Source organism: Oncorhynchus clarkii, chromosome 13 (assembly GCF_045791955.1).
Source record: "Oncorhynchus clarkii lewisi isolate Uvic-CL-2024 chromosome 13, UVic_Ocla_1.0, whole genome shotgun sequence".
NCBI lineage: Eukaryota > Metazoa > Chordata > Actinopteri > Salmoniformes > Salmonidae > Oncorhynchus > Oncorhynchus clarkii.
Window position 1 is genome coordinate 5,408,533 of NC_092159.1, and position 26,969 is coordinate 5,435,501.

Below are 26,969 nucleotides of genomic sequence, written 5' to 3' on the forward strand. Positions count from 1 at the left end.
TGAACAGGAAGAGGGCCCGTTGTCATCGTCACCCCCCGATGTGACAGTATCTATGATGGTTTCAGTTAGAACCACAATGTGGTAGTGATTTACAGTCATACCAGTAATACATTATACTAATACATACTACTACAACTAGTACACCGCTAGTAATACATACTGCTACACCGCTAGTAATACATACTACTACAGCTAGTACACCGCTAGTAATACATACTGCTACACCGCTAGTAATACACACTACTACAGCTACTACACTGCTAGTAATACATACTACTACAGCTAGTACACTCTAGTAATACATACTACTACAGCTAGTACACCGCTAGTAATACATACTACTACAGCTAGTACACCGCTAGTAATACATACTACTACAGCTAGTACACTGCTAGTAATACATACTACTACACCGCTAGTAATACATACTACTATAATTAGTACACCGCTAGTAATACATACACCGCTAGTAATACAACTAGTACACCGCTAGTAATACATACTACTACAGCTAGTACACCGCTAGTAATACATACTACTATAACTAGTACACTGCTAGTACTACATACTACTACAACTAGTACACCGCTAGTAATACATACTACTACAGCTAGTACACCGCTAGTAATACATACTACTACAACTAGTACACTGCTAGTACTACATACTACTACAACTAGTACACCGCTAGTAATACATACTACTACAGCTACTACACCGCTAGTAATACATACTACTACAACTAGTACACTGCTAGTACTACATACTACTACAACTAGTACACCGCTAGTAATACATACTACTACAGCTACTACACCGCTAGTAATACATACTACTACAACTAGTACACTGCTAGTACTACATACTACTACAACTAGTACACCGCTAGTAATACATACTACTACAGCTAGTACACCGCTAGTAATACATACTACTACAGCTACTACACTGCTAGTAATACATACTACTACAGCTAGTACACTCTAGTAATACATACTACTACAGCTAGTACACCGCTAGTAATACATACTACTACAGCTAGTACACTGCTAGTAATACATACTACTACACCGCTAGTAATACATACTACTACAACTAGTACACCGCTAGTAATACATACTACTACAGCTAGTACACTGCTAGTAATACATACTACTACAACTAGTACACTACTAGTAATACATACTACTACAGCTAGTACACCGCTAGTACTACATACTACTACAACTAGTACACCGCTAGTACTACATACTACTACAACTAGTACACCGCTAGTAATACATACTACTACAACTAGTACACCGCTAGTAATACATACTACTACAGCTAGTACACCGCTAGTAATACATACTACTACAGCTAGTACACTACTAGTAATACATACTACTACAACTAGTACACCGCTAGTAATACATACTACTACAACTAGTACACTGCTAGTAATACATACTACTATAACTAGTACACTACTAGTAATACATACTACTATAACTAGTACACTACTAGTAATACATACTACTACAACTAGTACACCGCTAGTAATACATACTACTACAACTAGTACACTGCTAGTAATACATACTACTATAACTAGTACACTACTAGTAATACATACTACTACAGCTAGTACACTGCTAGTAATACATGAGGACTGGTGTGGTGTGGAATGGAACAGGTTGGGTGATACATGATGATGATGATGGTGGTGGAAGGCTACAGTATAAACACATCAACATCGTTTAGGGAGTGAACTCAGGTGGCACTATGTTCCCTACGTAGTGCACTACTTCTGACCAGAGCTACATGTTAAGTGCACTACAGATTAAGGGTCAGAAGTAATGCACTACATAGGGAATAGTGTATGATTTGAGGCGCAGACCCCATTGAGAACGACACTATTGATGATGACAGAGACATGAAGATGATGTCACAGCAGGGTTTGACTGGCGTTGCTATGACAACTCTTCCTGTGGACAAGGCTGTGATGGTGCAGGTGTAGGCAGTTTGTTCGTAGTCTTTTCCCCGGGTGATTGGTTGATTCCAGAGCAGGTTAAAGAGGGCCAGGTAGGATAGCATAGCAGACATTCCATCCCTACAACCACCTCTCTGTGTGATTGGACAGCTCAGGGCCATGGGGGGGGGGGGGCACTGTGGCAGTGACAGGGGATTGGTTGATGTTTGCAGGGGACAGGGGTTTAGAGGGTAAAGGTCGTAGGTCATGGAGCGTGCTCAGGAGATGATGACGATGCCGAAGTTGTTCTTGAGCTGCTCTAGGAAGATGAAGGTGAGCACCGTGTGAGGAATCAGACGGATCCCTGCAGGAACAAGACCCTGCAACCCCATTGGACAGTTAGTTAGCATTCTGATATGTCATTGGACAGTCAGTCAAGACCTATCCAAAATTGTTACATGTGATTGAACATTGGGCACTTAGTCAAGACCCTGACACGGGATTGGATAGTTGGTCTACATGCTGACGTGATTGAACAGTAGGTTAAGACCTTGCAATGCAATTGGGCAGTTAATTAACTTTCTTGCAACTGCATTGGACAGTTAGTCAAGACCTTTACACAGGGATGGACAGTTGTTTACAACCTTGCAATCCTATTGGACAGGCTTGGACCATATGTTTAGGCCCTGACACTGGATGGGACAGTCAGCCAATACCCTTCCATCTGATTTGGTAAATGACTCAAGACCCTGATGTGTAAATGAAGACCTTTACCCAGGATTCACCTTAGCCTTCATATATATACGTTAAGACCCAGCCTTCATATATATGTTAAGACCAAGCCTTCATATACATGTTAAGACCCAGCCTTCATATATATGTTAAGGTAAGACCCAGGCTTCATATATATGTTAAGGTAAGACCCAGCCTTCATATATACGTTAAGGTAAGACCCAGGATTACAAGTGTGTGTCTGTGTGGTTCTGTCTGTCTGTCTGTGTGTCTGTGTGTGTGTATGTGTGTGTCTGTCTGTCTGTGTGTGTGTGTGTCTGTCTGTGTGTCTGTGTGTGTGTGTGTGTGTGTGTGTCTGTCTGTCTGTGTGTGTGTCTGTGTGCGTGTGTGTGTGTCTGTGTGTCTGTGTGTGTGTGTGTGTGTGTCTGTGTGTGTGTGTCTGTGTGTGTGTGTCTGTGTGTGTGTCTGTGTGTGTGTGTCTGTCACCTTGTAGAAGGCCATGGGTCCCTCTTTAGCCGTCACTCTCAGACAGTGTATCACACCCTGAAACACACAGTTACATGGTGAGAGAGTTGGATGAAGGGAAGAAAAGAGGGTTTGGAGAGGGATGGATGGAGAGATGAAAGAGAGGGATGGATGGAGAGATGAAAAAGAGAGGGATGGATGGAGAGATGAAAAAGAGAGGGATGGGTGGAGAGATGAAAAAGAGAGGGATGGATGGAGAGATGAAAAGGAGAGGGATGGATGGAGAGATGAAAAAGAGAGGGATGGATGGAGAGATGAAAAAGAGGGATGGATGGAGAGATGAAAAAGAGAGGGATGGGTGGAGAGATGAAAAAGAGAGGGATGGATGGAGAGATGAAAAAGAGAGGGATGGATGGAGAGATGAAAAAGAGAGGGATGGATGGAGAGATGAAAAAGAGAGGGATGGGTGGAGAGATGAAAAAGAGAGGGATGGATGGAGAGATGAAAAAGAGAGGGATGGATGGAGAGATGAATAAGAGAGGGATGGATGGAGAGATGAAAAAGAGAGGGATGGATGGAGAGATGAAAAAGAGGGATGGATGGAGAGATGAAAAAGAGGGATGGATGGAGAGATGAAAAAGAGAGGAATGGATGGAGAGATGAATAAGAGAGGGATGGATGGAGAGATGAAAAAGAGGGATGGATGGAGAGATGAAAAAGAGGGATGGATGGAGAGATGAAAAAGAGAGGAATGGATGGAGAGATGAATAAGAGAGGGATGATGGAGAGATGAAAGAGATAGGGATAGATGGAGAGATGACTAAGAGAGGGATGGATGGAGTAACTTACTGAGTATTCTCCTTTAGAGTTCATCAACCTGGTCTTCATCACATCTAGAGGCTGACACAGGAACGTAGCACAGCCTCCCTACAGACAGACAGACACAGACAGAGAGACATCATTTGTTTTTTTTTAGTTATCAATGAACAATGTCATTGTTATCATATCACATTCTTCTGGTTCCTTATCCAACCAGCACTCTGCACTATTTTGACCAATAAGAAGCCCAGTTACTCACAGCGATGAAGCTAGACAGGAAGTGTGTGAGGATGTTATCGCCCATGAAGCCTGAAGACAGCACCAGCTGTTTAGCCTGGTCATAACATGCCAACTACAGAGAGGCGGGAGGAGAGAGAGGGGGGAGAGAAAGAGATATGGAGAGAAAGAGATATGGAGGGGGAAGGGAAAGAGAGGAGGGTGAGATGGAGAGAGCGAGGAGGGTGAGATGGAGAGAGCGAGGAGGGTGAGATGGAGAGAGCGAGGAGGGTGAGATGGAGAGAGAGAGAGGAGGGTGAGATGGAGAGAGAGAGAGGAGGGTGAGATGGAGAGAGAGAGAGGAGGGTGAGATGGAGAGAGAGAGAGGAGGGTGAGATGAGAGAGAGAGAGGAGGGTGAGATGGAGAGAGAGAGGAGGGTGAGATGGAGAGAGAGAGGAGGGTGAGATGGAGAGAGAGAGGAGGGTGAGATGGAGAGAGAGAGAGGAGGGTGAGATGGAGAGAGAGAGAGGAGGGTGAGATGGAGAGAGGGAGAGGAGGGTGAGATGGAGAGAGCGAGAGGAGGGTGAGATGGAGAGAGCGAGAGGAGGGTGAGATGGAGAGAGAGAGAGGAGGGTGAGATGGAGAGAGAGAGAGGAGGGTGAGATGGAGAGAGAGAGGAGGGTGAGATGGAGAGAGAGAGAGGAGGGTGAGATGGAGAGAGAGAGAGGAGGGTGAGATGGAGAGAGAGAGAGGAGGGTGAGATGGAGAGAGAGAGAGGAGGGTGAGATGGAGAGAGTGAGGAGGGTGAGATGGAGAGAGCGAGGAGGGTGAGATGGAGAGAGCGAGGAGGGTGAGATGGAGAGAGCGAGGAGGGTGAGATGGAGAGAGCGAGATGGAGAGAGTGAGATGAAGGTGAGATGGAGAGAGAGAGGAAGGTGAGATGGAGAGAGAGAGGAGGGTGAGATGATGAGGGTGAGATGGAGAGAGAGAGGAGGGTGAGATGGAGAGAGAGAGGAGGGTGAGATGGAGAGAGAGAGGAGGGTGAGATGATGAGGGTGAGATGGAGAGAGAGAGGAGGGTGAGATGGAGAGAGAGAGGAGGGTGAGATGATGAGGGTGAGATGGAGAGAGCGAGGAGGGTGAGATGATGAGGGTGAGATGGAGGGTGAGATGGAGAGAGCGAGGAGGGTGAGATGGAGAGAGAGAGAGAGAGAGGAGGGTGAGATGGAGAGAGGAGGGTGAGATGGAGAGAGAGAGAGGAGGGTGAGATGGAGAGAGAGAGGAGGGTGAGATAGAGAGAGAGAGGAGGGTGAGATAGAGAGAGAGAGAGGAGGGTGAGATGGAGAGAGAGAGGAGGGTGAGATGGAGAGAGAGAGGAGGGTGAGATGGAGAGAGATAGAGGAGGGTGAGATGGAGAGAGATAGAGGAGGGTGAGATGGAGAGAGATAGAGGAGGGTGAGATGGAGAGAGAGAGAGGAGGGTGAGATGGAGAGAGGGAGAGGAGGGTGAGATGGAGAGAGGGAGAGGAGGGTGAGATGGAGAGAGGAGGGTGAGATGGAGAGAGGAGGGTGAGATGGAGAGAGAGAGGGTGAGATGGAGAGAGAGAGGGTGAGATGGAGAGAGAGAGGAGGGTGAGATGGAGAGAGAGAGGAGGGTGAGATAGAGAGAAAGAGGAGGGTGAGATGGAGAGAGGAGGGTGAGATGGAGAGAGAGAGGAGGGTGAGATGGAGAGAGGAGGGTGAGATGGAGAGAGAGAGGGTGAGATGGAGAGAGAGAGGGTGAGATGGAGAGAGAGAGGAGGGTGAGATGGAGAGAGGAGGGTGAGATGGAGAGAGAGGGTGAGATGAGAGAGAGAGGGTGAGATGAGAGAGAGAGGGTGAGATGAGAGAGAGAGGGTGAGATGGAGAGAGAGAGGAGGGTGAGATGGAGAGAGAGAGGAGGGTGAGATGGAGAGAGAGAGGAGGGTGAGATGGAGAGAGAGAGAGGAGGGTGAGATGGAGAGAGAGAGAGGAGGGTGAGATGGAGAGAGAGAGGAGGGTGAGATGGAGAGAGAGAGGAGGGTGAGATGGAGAGAGAGAGGAGGGTGAGATGGAGAGAGAGAGGGTGAGATGGAGAGAGAGAGGAGGGTGAGATGGAGAGAGAGAGGGTGAGATGGAGAGAGAGAGGGTGAGATGGAGAGAGAGAGGGTGAGGAGGGTGAGATGGAGAGAGCGAGGAGGGTGAGATGGAGAGAGAGAGAGGAGGGTGAGATGGAGAGAGAGAGGAGGGTGAGATGGAGAGAGAGAGGAGGGTGAGATGGAGAGAGAGAGAGGAGGGTGAGATGGAGAGAGAGAGGAGGGTGAGATGGAGAGAGAGAGGAGGGTGAGATGGAGAGAGAGAGGAGGGTGAGATGGAGAGAGAGAGGAGGGTGAGATGGAGAGAGAGAGGAGGGTGAGATGGAGAGAGAGAGGAGGGTGAGATGGAGAGAGAGAGGGTGAGATGGAGAGAGAGAGGAGGGTGAGATGGAGAGAGAGAGGGTGAGATGGAGAGAGAGAGAAAGGGGAGGGTGAGATGGAGAGAGCGAGGAGGGTGAGATGGAGAGAGAGAGAGGAGGGTGAGATGGAGAGAGAGAGGAGGGTGAGATGGAGAGAGAGAGAGGAGGGTGAGATGGAGAGAGAGAGGAGGGTGAGATGGAGAGAGAGAGGAGGGTGAGATGGAGAGAGAGAGAGGAGGGTGAGATGGAGAGAGTGAGGAGGGTGAGATGGAGAGAGAGAGAGGAGGGTGAGATGGAGAGAGAGAGGAGGGTGAGATGGAGAGAGAGAGGAGGGTGAGATGGAGAGAGAGAGGAGGGTGAGATGGAGAGAGAGAGGAGGGTGAGATGGAGAGAGAGAGGGTGAGATGGAGAGAGAGAGGAGGGTGAGATGGAGAGAGAGAGGGTGAGATGGAGAGAGAGAGGGTGAGATGGAGAGAGAGAGAAAGAGGAGGGTGAGATGGAGAGAGCGAGGAGGGTGAGATGGAGAGAGAGAGAGGAGGATGAGATGGAGAGAGAGAGAGGAGGGTGAGATGGAGAGAGAGAGAGGAGGGTGAGATGGAGAGAGAGAGAGGAGGGTGAGATGGAGAGAGAGAGGAGGGTGAGATGGAGAGAGAGAGGAGGGTGAGATGGAGAGAGAGAGAGGAGGGTGAGATGGAGAGAGTGAGGAGGGTGAGATGGAGAGAGAGAGAGGAGGGTGAGATGGAGAGAGAGAGGAGGGTGAGATGGAGAGAGAGAGGAGGGTGAGATGGAGAGAGAGAGGAGGGTGAGATGGAGAGAGAGAGAGGAGGGTGAGATGGAGAGAGAGAGGAGGGTGAGATGGAGAGAGATAGAGGAGGGTGAGATGGAGAGAGAGAGAGGAGGGTGAGATGGAGAGAGAGAGAGGAGGGTGAGATGGAGAGAGAGAGAGGAGGGTGAGATGGAGAGAGAGAGGAGGGTGAGATGGAGAGAGAGAGGAGGGTGAGATGGAGAGAGAGAGAGGAGGGTGAGATGGAGAGAGAGAGGAGGGTGAGATGGAGAGAGAGAGAGGAGGGTGAGATGGAGAGAGAGAGGAGGGTGAGATGGAGAGAGAGAGGGTGAGATGGAGAGAGAGAGGAGGGTGAGATGGAGAGAGAGAGGGTGAGATGGAGAGAGAGAGGGTGAGATGGAGAGAGAGAGAAAGAGGAGGGTGAGATGGAGAGAGCGAGGAGGGTGAGATGGAGAGAGAGAGAGGAGGGTGAGATGGAGAGAGAGAGAGGAGGGTGAGATGGAGAGAGAGAGAGGAGGGTGAGATGGAGAGAGAGAGGGGAGGGTGAGATGGAGAGAGAGAGGAGGGTGAGATGGAGAGAGAGAGGAGGGTGAGATGGAGAGAGAGAGAGGAGGGTGAGATGGAGAGAGTGAGGAGGGTGAGATGGAGAGAGAGAGAGGAGGGTGAGATGGAGAGAGAGAGGAGGGTGAGATGGAGAGAGAGAGGAGGGTGAGATGGAGAGAGAGAGGAGGGTGAGATGGAGAGAGAGAGGAGGGTGAGATGGAGAGAGAGAGAGGAGGGTGAGATGGAGAGAGAGAGGAGGGTGAGATGGAGAGAGATAGAGGAGGGTGAGATGGAGAGAGAGAGAGGAGGGTGAGATGGAGAGAGAGAGAGGAGGGTGAGATGGAGAGAGAGAGAGGAGGGTGAGATGGAGAGAGAGAGGAGGGTGAGATGGAGAGAGAGAGGAGGGTGAGATGGAGAGAGAGAGAGGAACATGAGATGGAGAGAGAGAGAGGAGGGTGAGATGGAGAGAGAGAGAGGAGGGTGAGATGGAGAGAGCGAGGAGGGTGAGATGGAGAGAGCGAGGAGGGTGAGATGGAGAGAGCGAGGAGGGTGAGATGGAGAGAGCGAGGAGGGTGAGATGGAGAGAGAGAGGAGGGTGAGATGGAGAGAGTGAGGAGGGTGAGATGGAGAGAGAGAGAGGAGGGTGAGATGGAGAGAGAGAGGAGGGTGAGATGGAGAGAGAGAGGAGGGTGAGATGGAGAGAGAGAGGAGGGTGAGATGGAGAGAGAGAGGAGGGTGAGATGGAGAGAGAGAGAGGAACATGAGATGGAGAGAGAGAGAGGAGGGTGAGATGGAGAGAGAGAGAGGAGGGTGAGATGGAGAGAGCGAGGAGGGTGAGATGGAGAGAGCGAGGAGGGTGAGATGGAGAGAGCGAGGAGGGTGAGATGGAGAGAGCGAGGAGGGTGAGATGGAGAGAGAGAGGAGGGTGAGATGGAGAGAGCGAGGAGGGTGAGATGGAGAGAGAGAGAGGAGGGTGAGATGGAGAGAGCGAGGAGGGTGAGATGGAGAGAGCGAGGAGGGTGAGATGGAGAGAGCGAGGAGGGTGAGATGGAGAGAGCGAGGAGGGTGAGATGGAGAGAGAGAGGAGGGTGAGATGGAGAGAGAGAGGAGGGTGAGATGGAGAGAGCGAGGAGGGTGAGATGGAGAGAGCGAGGAGGGTGAGATGGAGAGAGCGAGGAGGGTGAGATGGAGAGAGAGAGGAGGGTGAGATGGAGAGAGCGAGGAGGGTGAGATGGAGAGAGCGAGGAGGGTGAGATGGAGAGAGCGAGGAGGGTGAGATGGAGAGAGAGAGGAGGGTGAGATGGAGAGAGAGAGGAGGGTGAGATGATGAGGGTGAGATGGAGAGAGAGAGGAGGGTGAGATGATGAGGGTGAGATGGAGAGAGAGAGAGGAGGGTGAGATGATGAGGGTGAGATGGAGAGAGAGAGAGGAGGGTGAGATGATGAGGGTGAGATGGAGAGAGGAGGGTGAGATGAGGAGGGTGAGATGGAGAGAGAGAGAGGAGGGTGAGATGATGAGGGTGAGATGGAGAGAGAGAGGAGGGTGAGAGGATGAGGGTGAGATGGAGAGAGAGAGAGGAGGGTGAGATGATGAGGGTGAGATGGAGAGAGAGAGGAGGGTGAGATGATGAGGGTGAGATGGAGAGAGAGAGAGGAGGGTGAGATGATGAGGGTGAGATTGAGAGAGCGAGGAGGGTGAGATGATGAGGGTGAGATGGAGAGAGAGAGGAGGGTGAGATGATGAGGGTGAGATGGAGAGAGAGAGGAGGGTGAGATGATGAGGGTGAGATGGAGAGAGAGAGGAGGGTGAGATGATGAGGGTGAGATGGAGAGAGAGAGGAGGGTGAGATGATGAGGGTGAGATGGAGAGAGAGAGGAGGGTGAGATGATGATGGAGAGATGGAGAGAGAGAGGAGGGTGAGATGATGAGGGTGAGATGGAGAGAGAGAGGAGGGTGAGATGATGAGGGTGAGATGGAGAGAGGAGGGTGAGATGATGAGGGTGAGATGGAGAGAGAGAGGAGGGTGAGATGGAGAGAGAGAGGAGGGTGAGATGATGAGGGTGAGATGGAGAGAGAGAGGAGGGTGAGATGATGAGGGTGAGATGGAGAGAGAGAGAGGAGGGTGAGATGATGAGGGTGAGATGGAGAGAGAGAGGAGGGTGAGATGATGAGGGTGAGATGGAGAGAGAGAGAGGAGGGTGAGATGATGAGGGTGAGATGGAGAGAGCGAGGAGGGTGAGATGATGAGGGTGAGATGGAGAGAGAGAGGAGGGTGAGATGATGAGGGTGAGATGGAGAGAGAGAGGAGGGTGAGATGATGAGGGTGAGATGGAGAGAGAGAGGAGGGTGAGATGATGAGGGTGAGATGGAGAGAGAGAGAAGGGTGAGATGATGAGGGTGAGATGGAGAGAGAGAGGAGGGTGAGATGATGAGGGTGAGATGGAGAGAGAGAGGAGGGTGAGATGATGAGGGTGAGATGGAGAGAGAGAGGAGGGTGAGATGATGAGGGTGAGATGGAGAGAGGAGGGTGAGATGATGAGGGTGAGATGGAGAGAGAGAGGAGGGTGAGATGGAGAGAGAGAGGAGGGTGAGATGATGAGGGTGAGATGGAGAGAGAGAGAGGAGGGTGAGATGATGAGGGTGAGATGGAGAGAGAGAGGAGGGTGAGATGATGAGGGTGAGATGGAGAGAGAGAGGAGGGTGAGATGGAGAGAGAGAGGAGGGTGAGATGATGAGGGTGAGATGGAGAGAGAGAGGAGGGTGAGATGATGAGGGTGAGATGGAGAGAGAGAGGAGGGTGAGATGGAGAGAGAGAGGAGGGTGAGATGGAGAGAGAGAGGAGGGTGAGATGGAGAGAGGAGGGTGAGATGGAGAGAGAGAGAGAGGGTGAGATGATGAGGGTGAGATGGAGAGAGGAGGGTGAGATGATGAGGGTGAGATGGAGAGAGGAGGGTGAGATGATGAGGGTGAGATGGAGAGAGGAGGGTGAGATGATGAGGGTGAGATGGCGAGAGAGAGGAGGGTGAGATGATGAGGGTGAGATGGAGAGAGAGAGAGGAGGGTGAGATGATGAGGGTGAGATGGAGAGAGGAGGGTGAGATGGAGAGAGAGAGGAGGGTGAGATGGAGAGAGAGAGGAGGGTGAGATGGAGAGAGAGAGGAGGGTGAGATGATGAGGGTGAGATGGAGAGAGGAGGGTGAGATGGAGAGAGAGAGAGGAGGGTGAGATGGAGAGATAGAGGAGGGTGAGATGATGAGGGTGAGATGGAGAGAGAGAGGAGGGTGAGATGGTGAGAGAGAGGAGGGTGAGATGGAGAGAGAGAGAGGAGGGTGAGATGATGAGGGTGAGATGATGAGGGTGAGATGGAGAGAGAGAGAGGAGGGTGAGATGGAGAGAGAGAGGAGGGTGAGATGGAGAGAGCGAGGAGGGTGAGATGATGAGGGTGAGATGGAGAGAGGAGGGTGAGATGATGAGGGTGAGATGGAGAGAGAGAGGAGGGTGAGATGATGAGGGTGAGATGGAGAGAGAGAGGAGGGTGAGATGGAGAGAGAGAGAGAGGGTGAGATGATGAGGGTGAGATGGAGAGAGGAGGGTGAGATGATGAGGGTGAGATGGAGAGAGGAGGGTGAGATGATGAGGGTGAGATGGAGAGAGGAGGGTGAGATGATGAGGGTGAGATGGAGAGAGAGAGGAGGGTGAGATGATGAGGGTGAGATGGAGAGAGAGAGAGGAGGGTGAGATGATGAGGGTGAGATGGAGAGAGAGAGGAGGGTGAGATGGAGAGAGAGAGGAGGGTGAGATGGAGAGAGAGAGGAGGGTGAGATGGAGAGAGAGAGGAGGGTGAGATGATGAGGGTGAGATGGAGAGAGGAGGGTGAGATGGAGAGAGAGAGGAGGGTGAGATGGAGAGATAGAGGAGGGTGAGATGATGAGGGTGAGATGGAGAGAGAGAGGAGGGTGAGATGGTGAGAGAGAGGAGGGTGAGATGGAGAGAGAGAGAGGAGGGTGAGATGATGAGGGTGAGATGGAGAGAGAGAGGAGGGTGAGATGATGAGGGTGAGATGATGAGGGTGAGATGGAGAGAGAGAGAGGAGGGTGAGATGGAGAGAGAGAGGAGGGTGAGATGGAGAGAGCGAGGAGGGTGAGATGATGAGGGTGAGATGGAGAGAGCGAGGAGGGTGAGATGATGAGGGTGAGATGGAGAGAGGAGGGTGAGATGATGAGGGTGAGATGGAGAGAGAGAGGAGGGTGAGATGATGAGGGTGAGATGGAGAGAGCGAGGAGGGTGAGATGATGAGGGTGAGATGATGAGGGTGAGATGGAAAGAGGAGGGTGAGATGGAGAGAGGAGGGTGAGATGGAGAGAGGAACATGAGATGGAGAGAGGAGGGTGAGATGGAGAGAGGAGGGTGAGATGGAGAGAGGAGGGTGAGATGGAGAGAGGAACATGAGATGGAGAGAGGAACATGAGATGGAGAGAGGAACATGAGATGGAGAGAGGAACATGAGATGGAGAGAGGAACGTGAGATGGAGAGAGGAGGGTGAGATGGAGAGAGGAACATGAGATGGAGAGAGGAACGTGAGATGGAGAGAGGAACGTGAGATGGAGAGAGGAACGTGAGATGGAGAGAGGAACGTGAGATGGAGAGAGGAACGTGAGATGGAGAGAGGAACGTGAGATGGAGAGAGGAACGTGAGATGGAGAGAGGAACGTGAGATGGAGAGAGGAACGTGAGATGGAGAGAGGAACGTGAGATGGAGAGAGGAACGTGAGATGGAGAGAGGAACGTGAGATGGAGAGAGGAACGTGAGATGGAGAGAGGAACGTGAGATGGAGAGAGGAACGTGAGATGGAGAGAGGAACGTGAGATGGAGAGAGGAACGTGAGATGGAGAGAGGAACGTGAGATGGAGAGAGGAACGTGAGATGGAGAGAGGAACGTGAGATGGAGAGAGGAACGTGAGATGGAGAGAGGAACGTGAGATGGAGAGAGGAACGTGAGATGGAGAGAGGAACGTGAGATGGAGAGAGGAACGTGAGATGGAGAGAGGAACGTGAGATGGAGAGAGGAACGTGAGATGGAGAGAGGAACGTGAGATGGAGAGAGGAACGTGAGATGGAGAGAGGAACGTGAGATGGAGAGAGGAACGTGAGATGGAGAGAGGAACGTGAGATGGAGAGAGGAACGTGAGATGGAGAGAGGAACGTGAGATGGAGAGAGGAACGTGAGATGGAGAGAGGAACGTGAGATGGAGAGAGGAACGTGAGATGGAGAGAGGAACGTGAGATGGAGAGAGGAACGTGAGATGGAGAGAGGAACGTGAGATGGAGAGAGGAACGTGAGATGGAGAGAGGAACGTGAGATGGAGAGAGGAACGTGAGATGGAGAGAGGAACGTGAGATGGAGAGAGGAACGTGAGATGGAGAGAGGAACGTGAGATGGAGAGAGGAACGTGAGATGGAGAGAGGAACGTGAGATGGAGAGAGGAACGTGAGATGGAGAGAGGAACGTGAGATGGAGAGAGGAACGTGAGATGGAGAGAGGAACGTGAGATGGAGAGAGGAACGTGAGATGGAGAGAGGAACGTGAGATGGAGAGAGGAACGTGAGATGGAGAGAGGAACGTGAGATGGAGAGAGGAACGTGAGATGGAGAGAGGAACGTGAGATGGAGAGAGGAACGTGAGATGGAGAGAGGAACGTGAGATGGAGAGAGGAACGTGAGATGGAGAGAGGAACGTGAGATGGAGAGAGGAACGTGAGATGGAGAGAGGAACGTGAGATGGAGAGAGGAACGTGAGATGGAGAGAGGAACGTGAGATGGAGAGAGGAACGTGAGATGGAGAGAGGAACGTGAGATGGAGAGAGGAACGTGAGATGGAGAGAGGAACGTGAGATGGAGAGAGGAACGTGAGATGGAGAGAGGAACGTGAGATGGAGAGAGGAACGTGAGATGGAGAGAGGAACGTGAGATGGAGAGAGGAACGTGAGATGGAGAGAGGAACGTGAGATGGAGAGAGGAACGTGAGATGGAGAGAGGAACGTGAGATGGAGAGAGGAACGTGAGATGGAGAGAGGAACGTGAGATGGAGAGAGGAACGTGAGATGGAGAGAGGAACGTGAGATGGAGAGAGGAACGTGAGATGGAGAGAGGAACGTGAGATGGAGAGAGGAACGTGAGATGGAGAGAGGAACGTGAGATGGAGAGAGGAACGTGAGATGGAGAGAGGAACGTGAGATGGAGAGAGGAACGTGAGATGGAGAGAGGAACGTGAGATGGAGAGAGGAACGTGAGATGGAGAGAGGAACGTGAGATGGAGAGAGGAACGTGAGATGGAGAGAGGAACGTGAGATGGAGAGAGGAACGTGAGATGGAGAGAGGAACGTGAGATGGAGAGAGGAACGTGAGATGGAGAGAGGAACGTGAGATGGAGAGAGGAACGTGAGATGGAGAGAGGAACGTGAGATGGAGAGAGGAACGTGAGATGGAGAGAGGAACGTGAGATGGAGAGAGGAACGTGAGATGGAGAGAGGAACGTGAGATGGAGAGAGGAACGTGAGATGGAGAGAGGAACGTGAGATGGAGAGAGGAACGTGAGATGGAGAGAGGAACGTGAGATGGAGAGAGGAACGTGAGATGGAGAGAGGAACGTGAGATGGAGAGAGGAACATGAGATGGAGAGAGGAACATGAGATGGAGAGAGGAACATGAGATGGAGAGAGGAACATGAGATGGAGAGAGGAACATGAGATGGAGAGAGGAACATGAGATGGAGAGAGGAACATGAGATGGAGAGAGGAACATGAGATGGAGAGAGGAACATGAGATGGAGAGAGGAACATGAGATGGAGAGAGGAACATGAGATGGAGAGAGGAACATGAGATGGAGAGAGGAACATGAGATGGAGAGAGGAACATGAGATGGAGAGAGGAACATGAGATGGAGAGAGGAACATGAGATGGAGAGAGGAACATGAGATGGAGAGAGGAACATGAGATGGAGAGAGGAACATGAGATGGAGAGAGGAACATGAGATGGAGAGAGGAACATGAGATGGAGAGAGGAACATGAGATGGAGAGAGGAACATGAGATGGAGAGAGGAACATGAGATGGAGAGAGGAACATGAGATGGAGAGAGGAACATGAGATGGAGAGAGGAACATGAGATGGAGAGAGGAACATGAGATGGAGAGAGGAACATGAGATGGAGAGAGGAACATGAGATGGAGAGAGGAACATGAGATGGAGAGAGGAACGTGAGATGGAGAGAGGAACGTGAGATGGAGAGAGGAACGTGAGATGGAGAGAGGAACGTGAGATGGAGAGAGGAACGTGAGATGGAGAGAGGAACGTGAGATGGAGAGAGGAACGTGAGATGGAGAGAGGAACGTGAGATGGAGAGAGGAACGTGAGATGGAGAGAGGAACGTGAGATGGAGAGAGGAACGTGAGATGGAGAGAGGAACGTGAGATGGAGAGAGGAACGTGAGATGGAGAGAGGAACGTGAGATGGAGAGAGGAACGTGAGATGGAGAGAGGAACGTGAGATGGAGAGAGGAACGTGAGATGGAGAGAGGAACGTGAGATGGAGAGAGGAACGTGAGATGGAGAGAGGAACGTGAGATGGAGAGAGGAACGTGAGATGGAGAGAGGAACATGAGATGGAGAGAGGAACATGAGATGGAGAGAGGAACATGAGATGGAGAGAGGAACATGAGATGGAGAGAGGAACATGAGATGGAGAGAGGAACATGAGATGGAGAGAGGAACATGAGATGGAGAGAGGAACATGAGATGGAGAGAGGAACATGAGATGGAGAGAGGAACATGAGATGGAGAGAGGAACATGAGATGGAGAGAGGAACATGAGATGGAGAGAGGAACATGAGATGGAGAGAGGAACATGAGATGGAGAGAGGAACATGAGATGGAGAGAGGAACATGAGATGGAGAGAGGAACATGAGATGGAGAGAGGAACATGAGATGGAGAGAGGAACATGAGATGGAGAGAGGAACATGAGATGGAGAGAGGAACATGAGATGGAGAGAGGAACATGAGATGGAGAGAGGAACATGAGATGGAGAGAGGAACATGAGATGGAGAGAGGAACATGAGATGGAGAGAGGAACATGAGATGGAGAGAGGAACATGAGATGGAGAGAGGAACATGAGATGGAGAGAGGAACATGAGATGGAGAGAGGAACGTGAGATGGAGAGAGGAACGTGAGATGGAGAGAGGAACATGAGATGGAGAGAGGAACGTGAGATGGAGAGAGGAACATGAGATGGAGAGAGGAACATGAGATGGAGAGAGGAACATGAGATGGAGAGAGGAACATGAGATGGAGAGAGGAACGTGAGATGGAGAGAGGAACGTGAGATGGAGAGAGGAACGTGAGATGGAGAGAGGAACATGAGATGGAGAGAGGAACATGAGATGGAGAGAGGAACATGAGATGGAGAGAGGAACGTGAGATGGAGAGAGGAACATGAGATGGAGAGAGGAACATGAGATGGAGAGAGGAACATGAGATGGGTTATAATTCCAAATACATTCAAAAGACAAATCAGTAGATAAAGAGAAGACCTAAAGACAACCAACTAGAGTCTCTCTCCTAATCCATACAATCTACTGCTATACATAACGCTATTAATAAACTACATTTCCCAAGGTGCTGTGCGGTCGTACCTGTCCCACCGTGACCAGAGCTCCTCTGCTGGAGGCCATGGTGGCTCCTGAGAACAACTTCCTCACCCCCTCTACACACAGGTCAGAGGGGAAGGGTCAGGGGTCATACACAGGGGGGGTAATGAGCAGGGAGCAGCAGAATACAAACGGTAGCATTTTTTTTTTAACAAAAGCTTTCTATCGTTCTATTTTTTATAAAATGTTTTGCATTGGAGTGATAGTGTGTGTTGCTACCTCTCTAAACTCATAACGGGTCTCTTGTCATTTCATCTTTTTGAGTACAAATCACATATCCCTACCTTCTCTGAAGACCCTGAAGAGACCGTCCACAGCATGTTTGTAGCTGAGAGACAGAGAGAGAGAGAGACATCGAGAGAGACAGAGAGAGAGAGAGAGAGACACAGACAGAGACAGAGAGAGACACACAGAGAGAGACACACAGAGAGAGAGACAGAGAGAGAGAGAGACAGAGAGACAGAGAGAGAGAGAGAGACAGAGAGAGAGAGACAGAGAGAGAGAGAGAGACAGAGTTAGACATTGTCAGATCAACAACATGTCATGTGGTCTAAATGGTCAGGAACACTCACTTTCTCCTCAGCTCTGGGGGAAGTTTAACATCATTCTGCATTCTGAGGGGCAAAACGAGTGTATTAGTTAAAACATTACATTAATATACATCATACAACCTAACTGTAACTATTGAATAACTATCATAAAATGCAAGAGAGCTGTGTGTGTTAACAAGGTGTTTCTCTGACCTGACGTTCACCATGTCTGCAGGAGTACCAATGAACCCGCCAGTAAAACCTAGACGCATGACAGAGATTAGTGTGGAATTATTATTATAAAATAACAAAGATTTTACCAACGGGGGACATTTTGATAGACCCCACAAGGTCAAATGCCATTTCTAGAGGTTTAGGGTTAAGGTAAGCATTAGTGTTAGAATTAAATTAGGGTTAGGAGCTAGAGTTAGTTTTAGGGATTAAGGTTAGGGTACAGGTTAGGGATTAAGGTTAGGGAAAATAGGATTTTGAATGGGACTGAATTGTGTGTCCCCACAAGGTTGGCTGTACAAGACTGTGTGTGTGAGCATTACCCTCCGACTGTGTGTGTGTGAGCATTACCCTCCGACTGTGTGTGAGAGCATTACCCTCAGACTGTGTGTGAGAGCATTACCCTCAGACTGTGTGTGTGAGCATTACCCTCAGACTGTGACAGCGTGTGTTCAGCATACATGCGTGTTTGAGCAAGCCTGTGTGTGTGTCTGTGTGTGTGTGTCCCTACCTCCGAAGGCCCCCAGCAGCACCTTCTGGTAGAAAGGCATGGGCCCCTGGTTACTGCTGCTCAACATGTCTCTGACTGTCTCATAGATAGCAAACCTAGTTAGAGAATAGGACATCTAGAGGGAGGGAGGGAGGGAGGGAGGGAGGGGAGGGAGGGAGGGAGGGAGGGTAGTAGAGGGAGGGAGGGAGGGAGGGAGGGAGGGAGGGAGGGAGGGAGGGAGGGAGGGAGGGAGGGAGGGTAGTAGAGGGAGGGAGGGAGGGAGGGTAGTAGAGGGAGGGAGGGAGGGAGGGTAGTAGAGGGCAGACAAGAGAAAAAAAGTACAACAAATTGAAAAAGAGAGTGATGTGTAGCTTTCCTACTGACATTCTAGTTGTGTCATAGCTTCAATCCACCACTAACTGACACTGTCCCAAACAGGAAACAGCTCCTCTCCAGAGAGAGATGTCAATAGAGGCGTTAACAGGATGTTTCAACACCCCAACCAGTTTTCCTTAGGTACAGATCTAGGATCAGCTTCCCTCCCTCAATCCCAACCTTAACCATTAGTGGGGGAAATGCTAAACAGACCAAAGATCAGTGTCTATGGCCAACTTCGCCCTACACCAGATTCCTCACTGTGTGTTACCGTGGTAACCAACTGACACTCCTACTACTGGTCTATCTTCACATAGAGAATTTCCTCTGATGCAATAACTTCCACTCGGCCAATGAAACAAACTGGATCCAGGTGAGGCATTGGGGCGGTAGGTAGTCTAGTGGTTAGAATGTTGGACTAGTGACCGAAAGGTTGCAAGATCAAATCCCCGAGCTGACAAGGTACAAATCTGTCGTTCTGCCCCTGAACAAGGCAGTTAACCCACTGTTCTTAGGCCATCACCCCTCTCTAACACACACCCTCTCCTTCTCCCCCTCTCTCTAACACACACCCTCTCCTTCTCCCCCCTCTCTAACACACACCCTCTCCTTCTCCCCCCTCTCTAACACACACCCTCTCCTTCTCCCCCCTCTCTAACACACACCCTCTCCTTCTCCCCCTCCTCTAACACACACCCTCTCCTTCTCCCCCTCTCTCTAACACACACCCTCTCCTTCTCCCCCTCTCTCTAACACACACCCTCTCCTTCTCCCCCTCTCTCTAACACACACCCTCTCCTTCTCCCCCCTCTAACACACACCCTCTCCTTCTCTCCCCTCTCTAACACACACCCTCTCCTTCTCCCCCCTCTCTAACACACACCCTCTCCTTCTCCCCCCTCTCTAACACACACCCTCTCCTTCTCCCCCCTCTCTAACACACACCCTCTCCTTCTCCCCCTCTCTCTAACACACACCCTCTCCTTCCCCCCCCCCCCCTCTCTTACACACACCCTCTCCCCCCTCTCTACCACACACCCTCTCCATCCTCCTACCACACACCCTCTCCCCCCTCTACCACCCCCTCTCCATCCTCCTACCTGTCTGCAGAGTGATGCGCTGAGTCCGTTGTACAGAGCCAGAGCTCCATCGTTCTTCACTACCTGCATGGCCATGCTCACCATCCCCATCTTCCCCTTCTGCTGGGTCTGCAGGTGGACCTACGCACACACACACACACACACACACACAAAATCACTATTTCATCATCTTCATCATTACAAATACAATCAATATACTGTATCTTCATCATCATTACCATTATCACAGTCAGTCATCAGTGTGGATATTTCTTAGTGACTGTGGAACTGTCTCTCTCGCTAAGACAGACAGACAGACACACACTAGCGTGACAGACAGACAGACAGCGTGTTTCTGTCTGTCATGCTGCTGTCTGAGTGTTTATAGCTCAGCTGACCTGGTTGTAACTGTGGTGATCTGTGAGGTGGTACACGATGACAGGAACGGGCGTGTCACTGTGACTTATGGTAGAGATAAATCTACACACACATCGCCGTGCACACACACACACACGCTGTCCTTGAGGTCTGTTATAGTTTACTGTCTATAGATATAGTAGTACCATGTAGTAGTACCATGTAGTAGTTACTGCCTATAGAGATAGTAGTACCATGTAGTAGTTACTGTCTATAGAGATAGTAGTACCATGTAGTAGTACCACGTTGTAGTTACTGTCTATAGAGATAGTAGTACCATGTAGTAGTACCATGTAGTAGTTACTGTCTATAGAGATAGTAGTACCATGTAGTAGTACCATGTAGTAGTTACTGTCTATAGAGATAGTAGTACCATGTAGTAGTTACTGTCTATAGAGATAGTAGTACCATGTAGTAGTTACTGCCTATAGAGATAGTAGTATAATGTAGTAGTTACTGCCTATAGAGATAGTAGTACCATGTAGTAGTTACGGTCTATAGAGATAGTAGTATAATGTAGTAGTTACTGCCTATAGAGATAGTAGTACCATGTAGTAGTTACTGTCTATAGAGATAGTAGTACCATGTAGTAGTTACTGTCTATAGAGATAGTAGTATAATGTAGTAGTTGTGAGTCAGTGGAGATAGTAGTATAATGTAGTAGTTGTGAGTCAGTGGAGATAGTAGTATAATGTAGTAGCTGTGAGTCAGTGGAGATAGTAGTATAATGTAGTAGTTGTGAGTCAGTGGAGATAGTAGTATAATGTAGTAGTGAGTCAGTGGAGATAGTAGTACATGTAGTAGTTGTGAGTCAGTGGAGATAGTAGTATAATGTAGTAGTTGTGAGTCAGTGGAGATAGTAGTATAATGTAGTAGTTGTGAGTCAGTGGAGATAGTAGTACATGTAGTAGTTGTGAGTCAGTGGAGATAGTGAGTCAGTGGAGATAGTAGTATAATGTAGTAGTTGTGAGTCAGTGGAGATAGTAGTACATGTAGTAGTTGTGAGTCAGTGGAGATAGTAGTATAATGTAGTAGTTGTGAGTCAGTGGAGATAGTAGTACATGTAGTAGTTGTGAGTCAGTGGAGATAGTAGTATAATGTAGTAGTAGTGAGTCAGTGGAGATAGTGAGTCAGTGGAGATAGTAGTATAATGTAGTAGTTGTGAGTCAGTGGAGATAGTAGTACATGTAGTAGTAGTGAGTCAGTGGAGATAGTGAGTCAGTGGAGATAGTGAGTCAGTGGAGATAGTAGTATAATGTACTAGTTGTGAGTCAGTGGAGATAGTAGTACATGTAGTAGTAGTGAGTCAGTGGAGATAGTGAGTCAGTGGAGATAGTGAGTCAGTGGAGATAGTAGTATAATGTACTAGTTGTGAGTCAGTGGAGATAGTAGTACATGTAGTAGTAGTGAGTCAGTGGAGATAGTGAGTCAGTGGAGATAGCTGTAGATATGGGGTTGTGACAGTTGTAGTGGTAGCAGTAGTTGGAATGTCACAATTACTGACATTCTCGTGTGTGTACAGGGAACAGGTTTTTTGTAGGTAATTCTGACTTCCTTTGAACTCTCTCCCTCCTTCCTTATGTCTCTCTCTGACAGTGTAATGTATTGTTCTTCTCAGAGGGCTTTTTATCGACTGGGCTCTGCTCCAAGTGTGGCCTCCAGCCGACCAATCACGTCTCTCGCTCCCACCGGCTTATCAGAACTGTTTGAGCTCAAAGGCCGCAGAGGCCTTCAACTATGGAACACAAACTCCCTCCCTCCTTCCCTCCCTCCCTCCATCTCTCTTTCTCTATTTCATTATTTTTCCTTCCCTCTTTCTCTCCATCATCCACTCCCTCTCGCTAACTGTAAATAACAGTCTCTCTCTCTCTCTCTCCCCCCCTGGTGTGAGTAGATAATAATTCACACCCTGAGTAGAGACACAGATAGCTGGTAGCTGCAGGACCTGGCTGGTACTCAATAATCTCTCCAGTCAGGACACAGTGCAATGAGTGAACGAATGACTGAACCAACTAATAAAACAAAAGTGCATGAATGACCAAAGGAGTGAACAAACAAAATGACTAATTCATTAAATAACTAACAAATAAGTGAGTGAGTTTGTTGACTCTAGTCTCTGATGACTAGAGAAGATAGTCAGGATATAGTAAGTATCTCCTCTAATGACACTGCAAGTCAAAAATGCAGAGCTGGGGCCTTTTCCCAAAAAGAGAAAGTCAGCATTTAACCTCTGACCTCCAGCTAGTCCTGAGTCACATCACCAACACACTGTTCCATTGTTACAGTCATGACTCAATAGATTCTAATACTGATAGGAAGACAATGCCATAACTTAGATGTGGGTGTTAAGTTGTTTCAAGTTACACACACACACACACACACAGACACACACACACACACACACGTGAGATCTTGATCCTCCCCTCAGGGTGTTACTAGGGCAACTGACTTCATGCCAGACTAAACAAGCGTAGTAACAACAGTATGTTGTTGGAACTAGGTCAGATAGGAGAGGCACGGCTAGCTTCACTAGGTCAGAGAGGAGAGGCACGGCTAGCTTCACTAGGTCAGAGAGGAGAGGCACGGCTAGCTTCACTAGGTCAGAGAGGAGAGGCACGGCTAGCTTCACTAGGTCAGAGAGGAGAGGTACGGCTAGCTTCACTAGGTCAGAGAGGAGAGGCACGGCTAGCTTCACTAGGTCAGAGAGGAGAGGCACGGCTAGCTTCAGGAGAACAAACTGCTGCTGATTCTGAACGTTCTGATTGGCCTCCGCAGTGCACACACAGGTTCAGTTCTTCATCCTTCTCACCACCGTCAGAGAGACGACAGGGAAGGAACCACCATTTATCTACCTCTAGGCTGCTATGCATAGAATGACAAACCAAATAAATAGCCTAATGTTTTTCATGGAATATTTGTGGTAATTAAAAATAATTTATTTAGAATTATTTTCCAGAAATAGTTTGAGGTCTATGTATTCTCAAATTGAAAAAAGTGAGGGAGCGCTGCTCACCAGCACTCTGACAGGCATGGCTAGCTTCAGGAAAAGAGGAGAAGCTAGGCCAGGCATGGCTAGCTTCAGGAAAAGAGGAGAAGCTAGGCCAGGCATGGCTAGCTTCAGGAAAAGAGGAGAAGCTAGGCCAGGCATGGCTAGCTTCAGGAAAAGAGGAGAAGCTAGGCCAGGCATGGCTAGCTTCAGGAAAAGAGGAGAAGCTAGGCCAGGCATGGCTAGCTTCAGGAAAAGAGGAGAAGCTAGGCCAGGCATGGCTAGCTTCAGGAAAAGAGGAGAAGCTAGGCCAGGCATGGCTAGCTTCAGGAAAAGAGGAGAAGCTAGGCCAGGCATGGCTAGCTTCAGGAAAAGAGGAGAAGCTAGGCCAGGCATGGCTAGCTTCAGGAAAAGAGGAGAAGCTAGGCCAGGCATAGCTAGCTTCAGGAAAAGAGGAGAAGCTAGGCCAGGCATGGCTAGCTTCAGGAAAAGAGGAGAAGCTAGGCCAGGCATGGCTAGCTTCAGGAAAAGAGGAGAAGCTAGGCCAGGCATGGCTAGCTTCAGGAAAAGAGGAGAAGCTAGGCCAGGCATGGCTAGCTTCACAAAAAGAGGAGAAGCTAGGCCAGGCATGGCTAGCTTCAGGAGAAGAGGAGACGCTAGGCATGGCTAGCTTCAGGAGAAGAAGAGAAGCTAGGCATGGCTAGCTTCAGGAGAAGAAGAGAAGCTAGGCAAGGATAGCTTCAGGAGAAGAAGAGAAGCTAGGCTAGGCTAGCTTCAGGAGAAGAAGAGAAGCTAGGCTAGGCTAGCTTCAGGAGAAGAAGAGACGCTAGGCATGGCTAGCTTCAGGAGAAGAAGAGAAGCTAGGCATGGCTAGCTTCAGGAGAAGAAGAGAAGCTAGGCTAGGCTAGCTTCAGGAGAAGAAGAGAAGCTAGGCTAGGCTAGCTTCAGGAGAAGAAGAGAAGCTAGGCATGGCTAGCTTCAGGAGAAGAAGAGAAGCTAGGCAAGGATAGCTTCAGGAGAAGAAGAGAAGCTAGGCAAGGCTAGCTTCAGGAGAAGAAGAGAAGCTAGGCTAGGCTAGCTTCAGGAGAAGAAGAGAAGCTAGGCTAGAGTCATATACAGTGGACAAAACATGAATAACTCTTTCCATTAAATAGACTGACCAGGTGAATCTAGGATCCTCTATTGATACCACTTGTTAAATCCACATCAGTGTAGATGAAGGGGAGGAAACATGTTACAGCAGGACTTGTAAGCCTTGAGGCAATTGAGACAGATTGTTTTATGTGTGGCATTCAGAGGGAGGGCGAGACAAAACATTTGTGTCTTTGAACGGGGCGTGGTCGTAGGTTGTCGGTTTGTGTCAAACGTGGTCAGTTTCTGTCTGAACTCCATAGCCGTTGATAAGTGATAATTTACACTTTCACGTTGCGCTGTGTATTTCTGATAGGTTTTTAGAACTATGAAGATGTCCAGTGAAACCAGATATGAGATTTGTTGATAACACAACACTTGGATACACATTATGCAGAATGCTAATCAATAAAAACATGTGTAAAATTCACTGCTATATTTTGCTCGTTTCCAGCGGGTTATTTCATAGGGAATTGTCAGAGGCTCTCTCCTATTGTGACATCACCAACAGTTTGAGAATGAAGGCAACTAACATGGTGTCCGTTCTAAAGGCTGACCCAACTCCCTGAACAGATGGCTCTGGGCATGGCTAGCTTCAGAGGACCAATGCTTCATACACATCTTGTTTGTCTTGTTCTGGCAGGTTTGTCAACTCTTGAGATCTCCCTGAGGATTATGCATCTCTCTCTCTCTCTCTCTCTCTCTCTCTCTCTCTGCACCAGCCTACAGGATAGACCAGGATGGGTGGATCTATTCTAGACATCCAGATGACCCTGGCCTGTACATTCTCCATGACAACAGTAGATGACCCTGGCCTGTACATTCTCCATGACAACAGTAGATGACCCTGGCCTGTACATGCTCCATGACAACAGTAGATGACCCTGGCCTGTACATTCTCCATGACAACAGTAGATGACCCTGGCCTGTACATTCTCCATGACAACAGTAATGACCCTGGCCTGTACATTCTCCATAACAACAGTAGATGACCCTGACCTGTACATTCTCCCTGACATTTGTGTTTGTGTATGTGTGTGTGTGGGGGACTCTCCAGCAAAGTAATTATACACCTTTAGACTTTTCTAAGTAGACGAGTTGAGACAGGCTGTCTAGGCTACACTATCAACTCCAAACACACACACCTCTGTCCAACACTTGCTCCACCCACTACCCTCTGTCCAACACTAGCTCCTCCCACTACCCTCTGTACAAGACTAGCTCCTACCACTACCCCCTGTCCAACACTAGCTCCACCCACTGCCCTCTGTCCAACACTAGCTCCACCCACTTCCCTCTGTCCAACACTAGCTCCACCCACTACCCTCTGTCATACACTAGCTCCACCCACTACCCTCTGTCCAACACTAGCTCCACCCACTACCCCCTGTCCAACACTAGCTCCACCCACTGCCCTCTGTCCAACACTAGCTCCACCCACTGCCCTCTGTCCAACACTAGCTCCACTCACTACCCTCTGTCCAACACTAGCTCCTCCCACTACCAATACAGATACAGCGATCGAAGGGAAAGCATCTGGAGCAGGGTTTGAACCAGCAACCCTGCAGTTACAGGCCTTCCTTGTGGACTACCACCTGTGCCATAAAGGCCCAGACCTCTTAGTACACTCAAACACAGAGACGCTACACACAGGAAGCCCCAGCTGCTTTAAGACTGCTAGTTAGTGCTGTAATTTCATACCACGTCTATATAATTATACTACACACTGACCTACTTGTATGCATCTGTCATCCTGTTGCCTGTTACACTATAGGACCACAACCGCACTGTGCTGGCTCTGGTATTTTCCTTCACTTTCCAGGACGGTTCCAGAAACTATGCTGGATGCATTAACAGGCCAGTACAGTTCAGCTGGGACCTGCAGTGTTCATCAGGCGTGTTAATTAAGCCTACACACGCTATACCGCACACAGGCCTACTGTAGAGTTAGGATATGTCATTCTGTGTGTGCTATTCCTGACTTCAAGATGACCCTGGTGTGAACATGCTCAATGACAACAGTAGAGCATGTGGCTACTACTACTGTAAGTTATCCGTAATATGAGACGGCTATAACGCTACAGTTCGACTAGGCCCAACCCTGTTTACTTTGCACGGTAACGGCGCGGTTAGCCGGTCAGTGAACTGGAGAGATCGCGCTTAACAAGGCCGATCACTGCTTCCCGTACCTCCGCGGGACACAGACGACACACACAGTCATGTCACTAGGCTAGACGAGAGAAAGAGACAAAATGATTCTACAACTTTCATTTTCTGTCCTATTTTCTCCAATCATCAGCAGGGCGCTGTGTTCCGTTTGGATGGATCCCAGTAGCCCGTTTAGTATTTTATAACATAGGATGGAATTAGGGCAGTTGTTGTCCCTAGTTTCCCAGGTAAACAGCTGGCTGACTAGCGGGCCTGCAGCCTCTGTAGGTCGACTATAATCCTGCTAGGGGGTTCTAGGGTCTCCCTCTCTCCAGCACTTACTTTGATGAGGTCCAGAGGATGGGTGCAGCAGGCAGCCCCACAGGAGGCGAGCCCCCCAAAATACCACCGCGACATCCGTTTATCGCTCATATTTCCCCTCCTGTCTTTATATAGTCCTACTGCTCTTCGCGGAGTCCAATTCGATCCAGTCCAACAACGCAGCTGGCCAGAGCCAAGCTCCCTTTCCGCCTCGACACGCAAGCAGGTCGGGGCAGCAGTCTGTGCTTTCTGGTCCTCTCTCTCTCTCCGCGGGTCGAATGGAAGATAACCTCGTTAATCTTCAAATTTGCCGACGCCACCGACGGACTTTGGGTTCCGGTGCACGCATACACACGCAAACCACATCGTGCGTGTGTGTGTAGGCAATTTTACAGAACGCGTGATAGGAAATGGATCGAGCGAGACACAAGAGGGGAGTCGCAGTGAGTGCACGCGCAGCCAATTGCCACCCCGGGCTGAGGAACTGCCTCCTAGGGCTCTAACTAGACAGACTCAAAGGTCGCCGCTCGACTATTTATTTTCTGCAGGTTGTTTTTGCAAACGTCAAAACT

General features: G+C 49.5%; 1 protein-coding gene across 1 annotated transcript; it reads right to left on the reverse strand.

Annotated features, from left to right (window-relative positions):
- Positions 1-229: 229 nt before the first annotated feature.
- LOC139424316 (mitochondrial dicarboxylate carrier-like) lies at positions 230-26,969 on the reverse strand. Its single transcript, XM_071176025.1, has 11 exons — positions 26,419-26,969; positions 19,416-19,535; positions 17,962-18,076; positions 17,433-17,481; positions 17,262-17,303; positions 16,974-17,017; positions 16,675-16,745; positions 4,227-4,319; positions 3,998-4,075; positions 3,170-3,226; positions 230-2,331 (listed from the first exon to the last, which is right to left on the reverse strand). Exons 1-11 carry the CDS (start codon positions 26,506-26,508, stop codon positions 2,230-2,232), a joined length of 861 nt encoding a protein of 286 aa, XP_071032126.1. The 5' UTR covers positions 26,509-26,969; the 3' UTR covers positions 230-2,229.

Coding starts and splice junctions, on each gene's coding strand:
- LOC139424316 (XM_071176025.1), bottom strand. CDS start 26,508: ATGAGCGATAAACGGATGTCGCGGTGGTATTTTGGGGGGCTCGCCTCC. Junction 4,076..4,226: donor TCCTGTCTAGCTTCATCGCT/GTGAGTAACTGG, acceptor GTCTGTCTGTAG/GGAGGCTGTGCTACGTTCCT. Junction 3,227..3,997: donor ACTCTAAAGGAGAATACTCA/GTAAGTTACTCC, acceptor TGTGTGTTTCAG/GGTGTGATACACTGTCTGAG.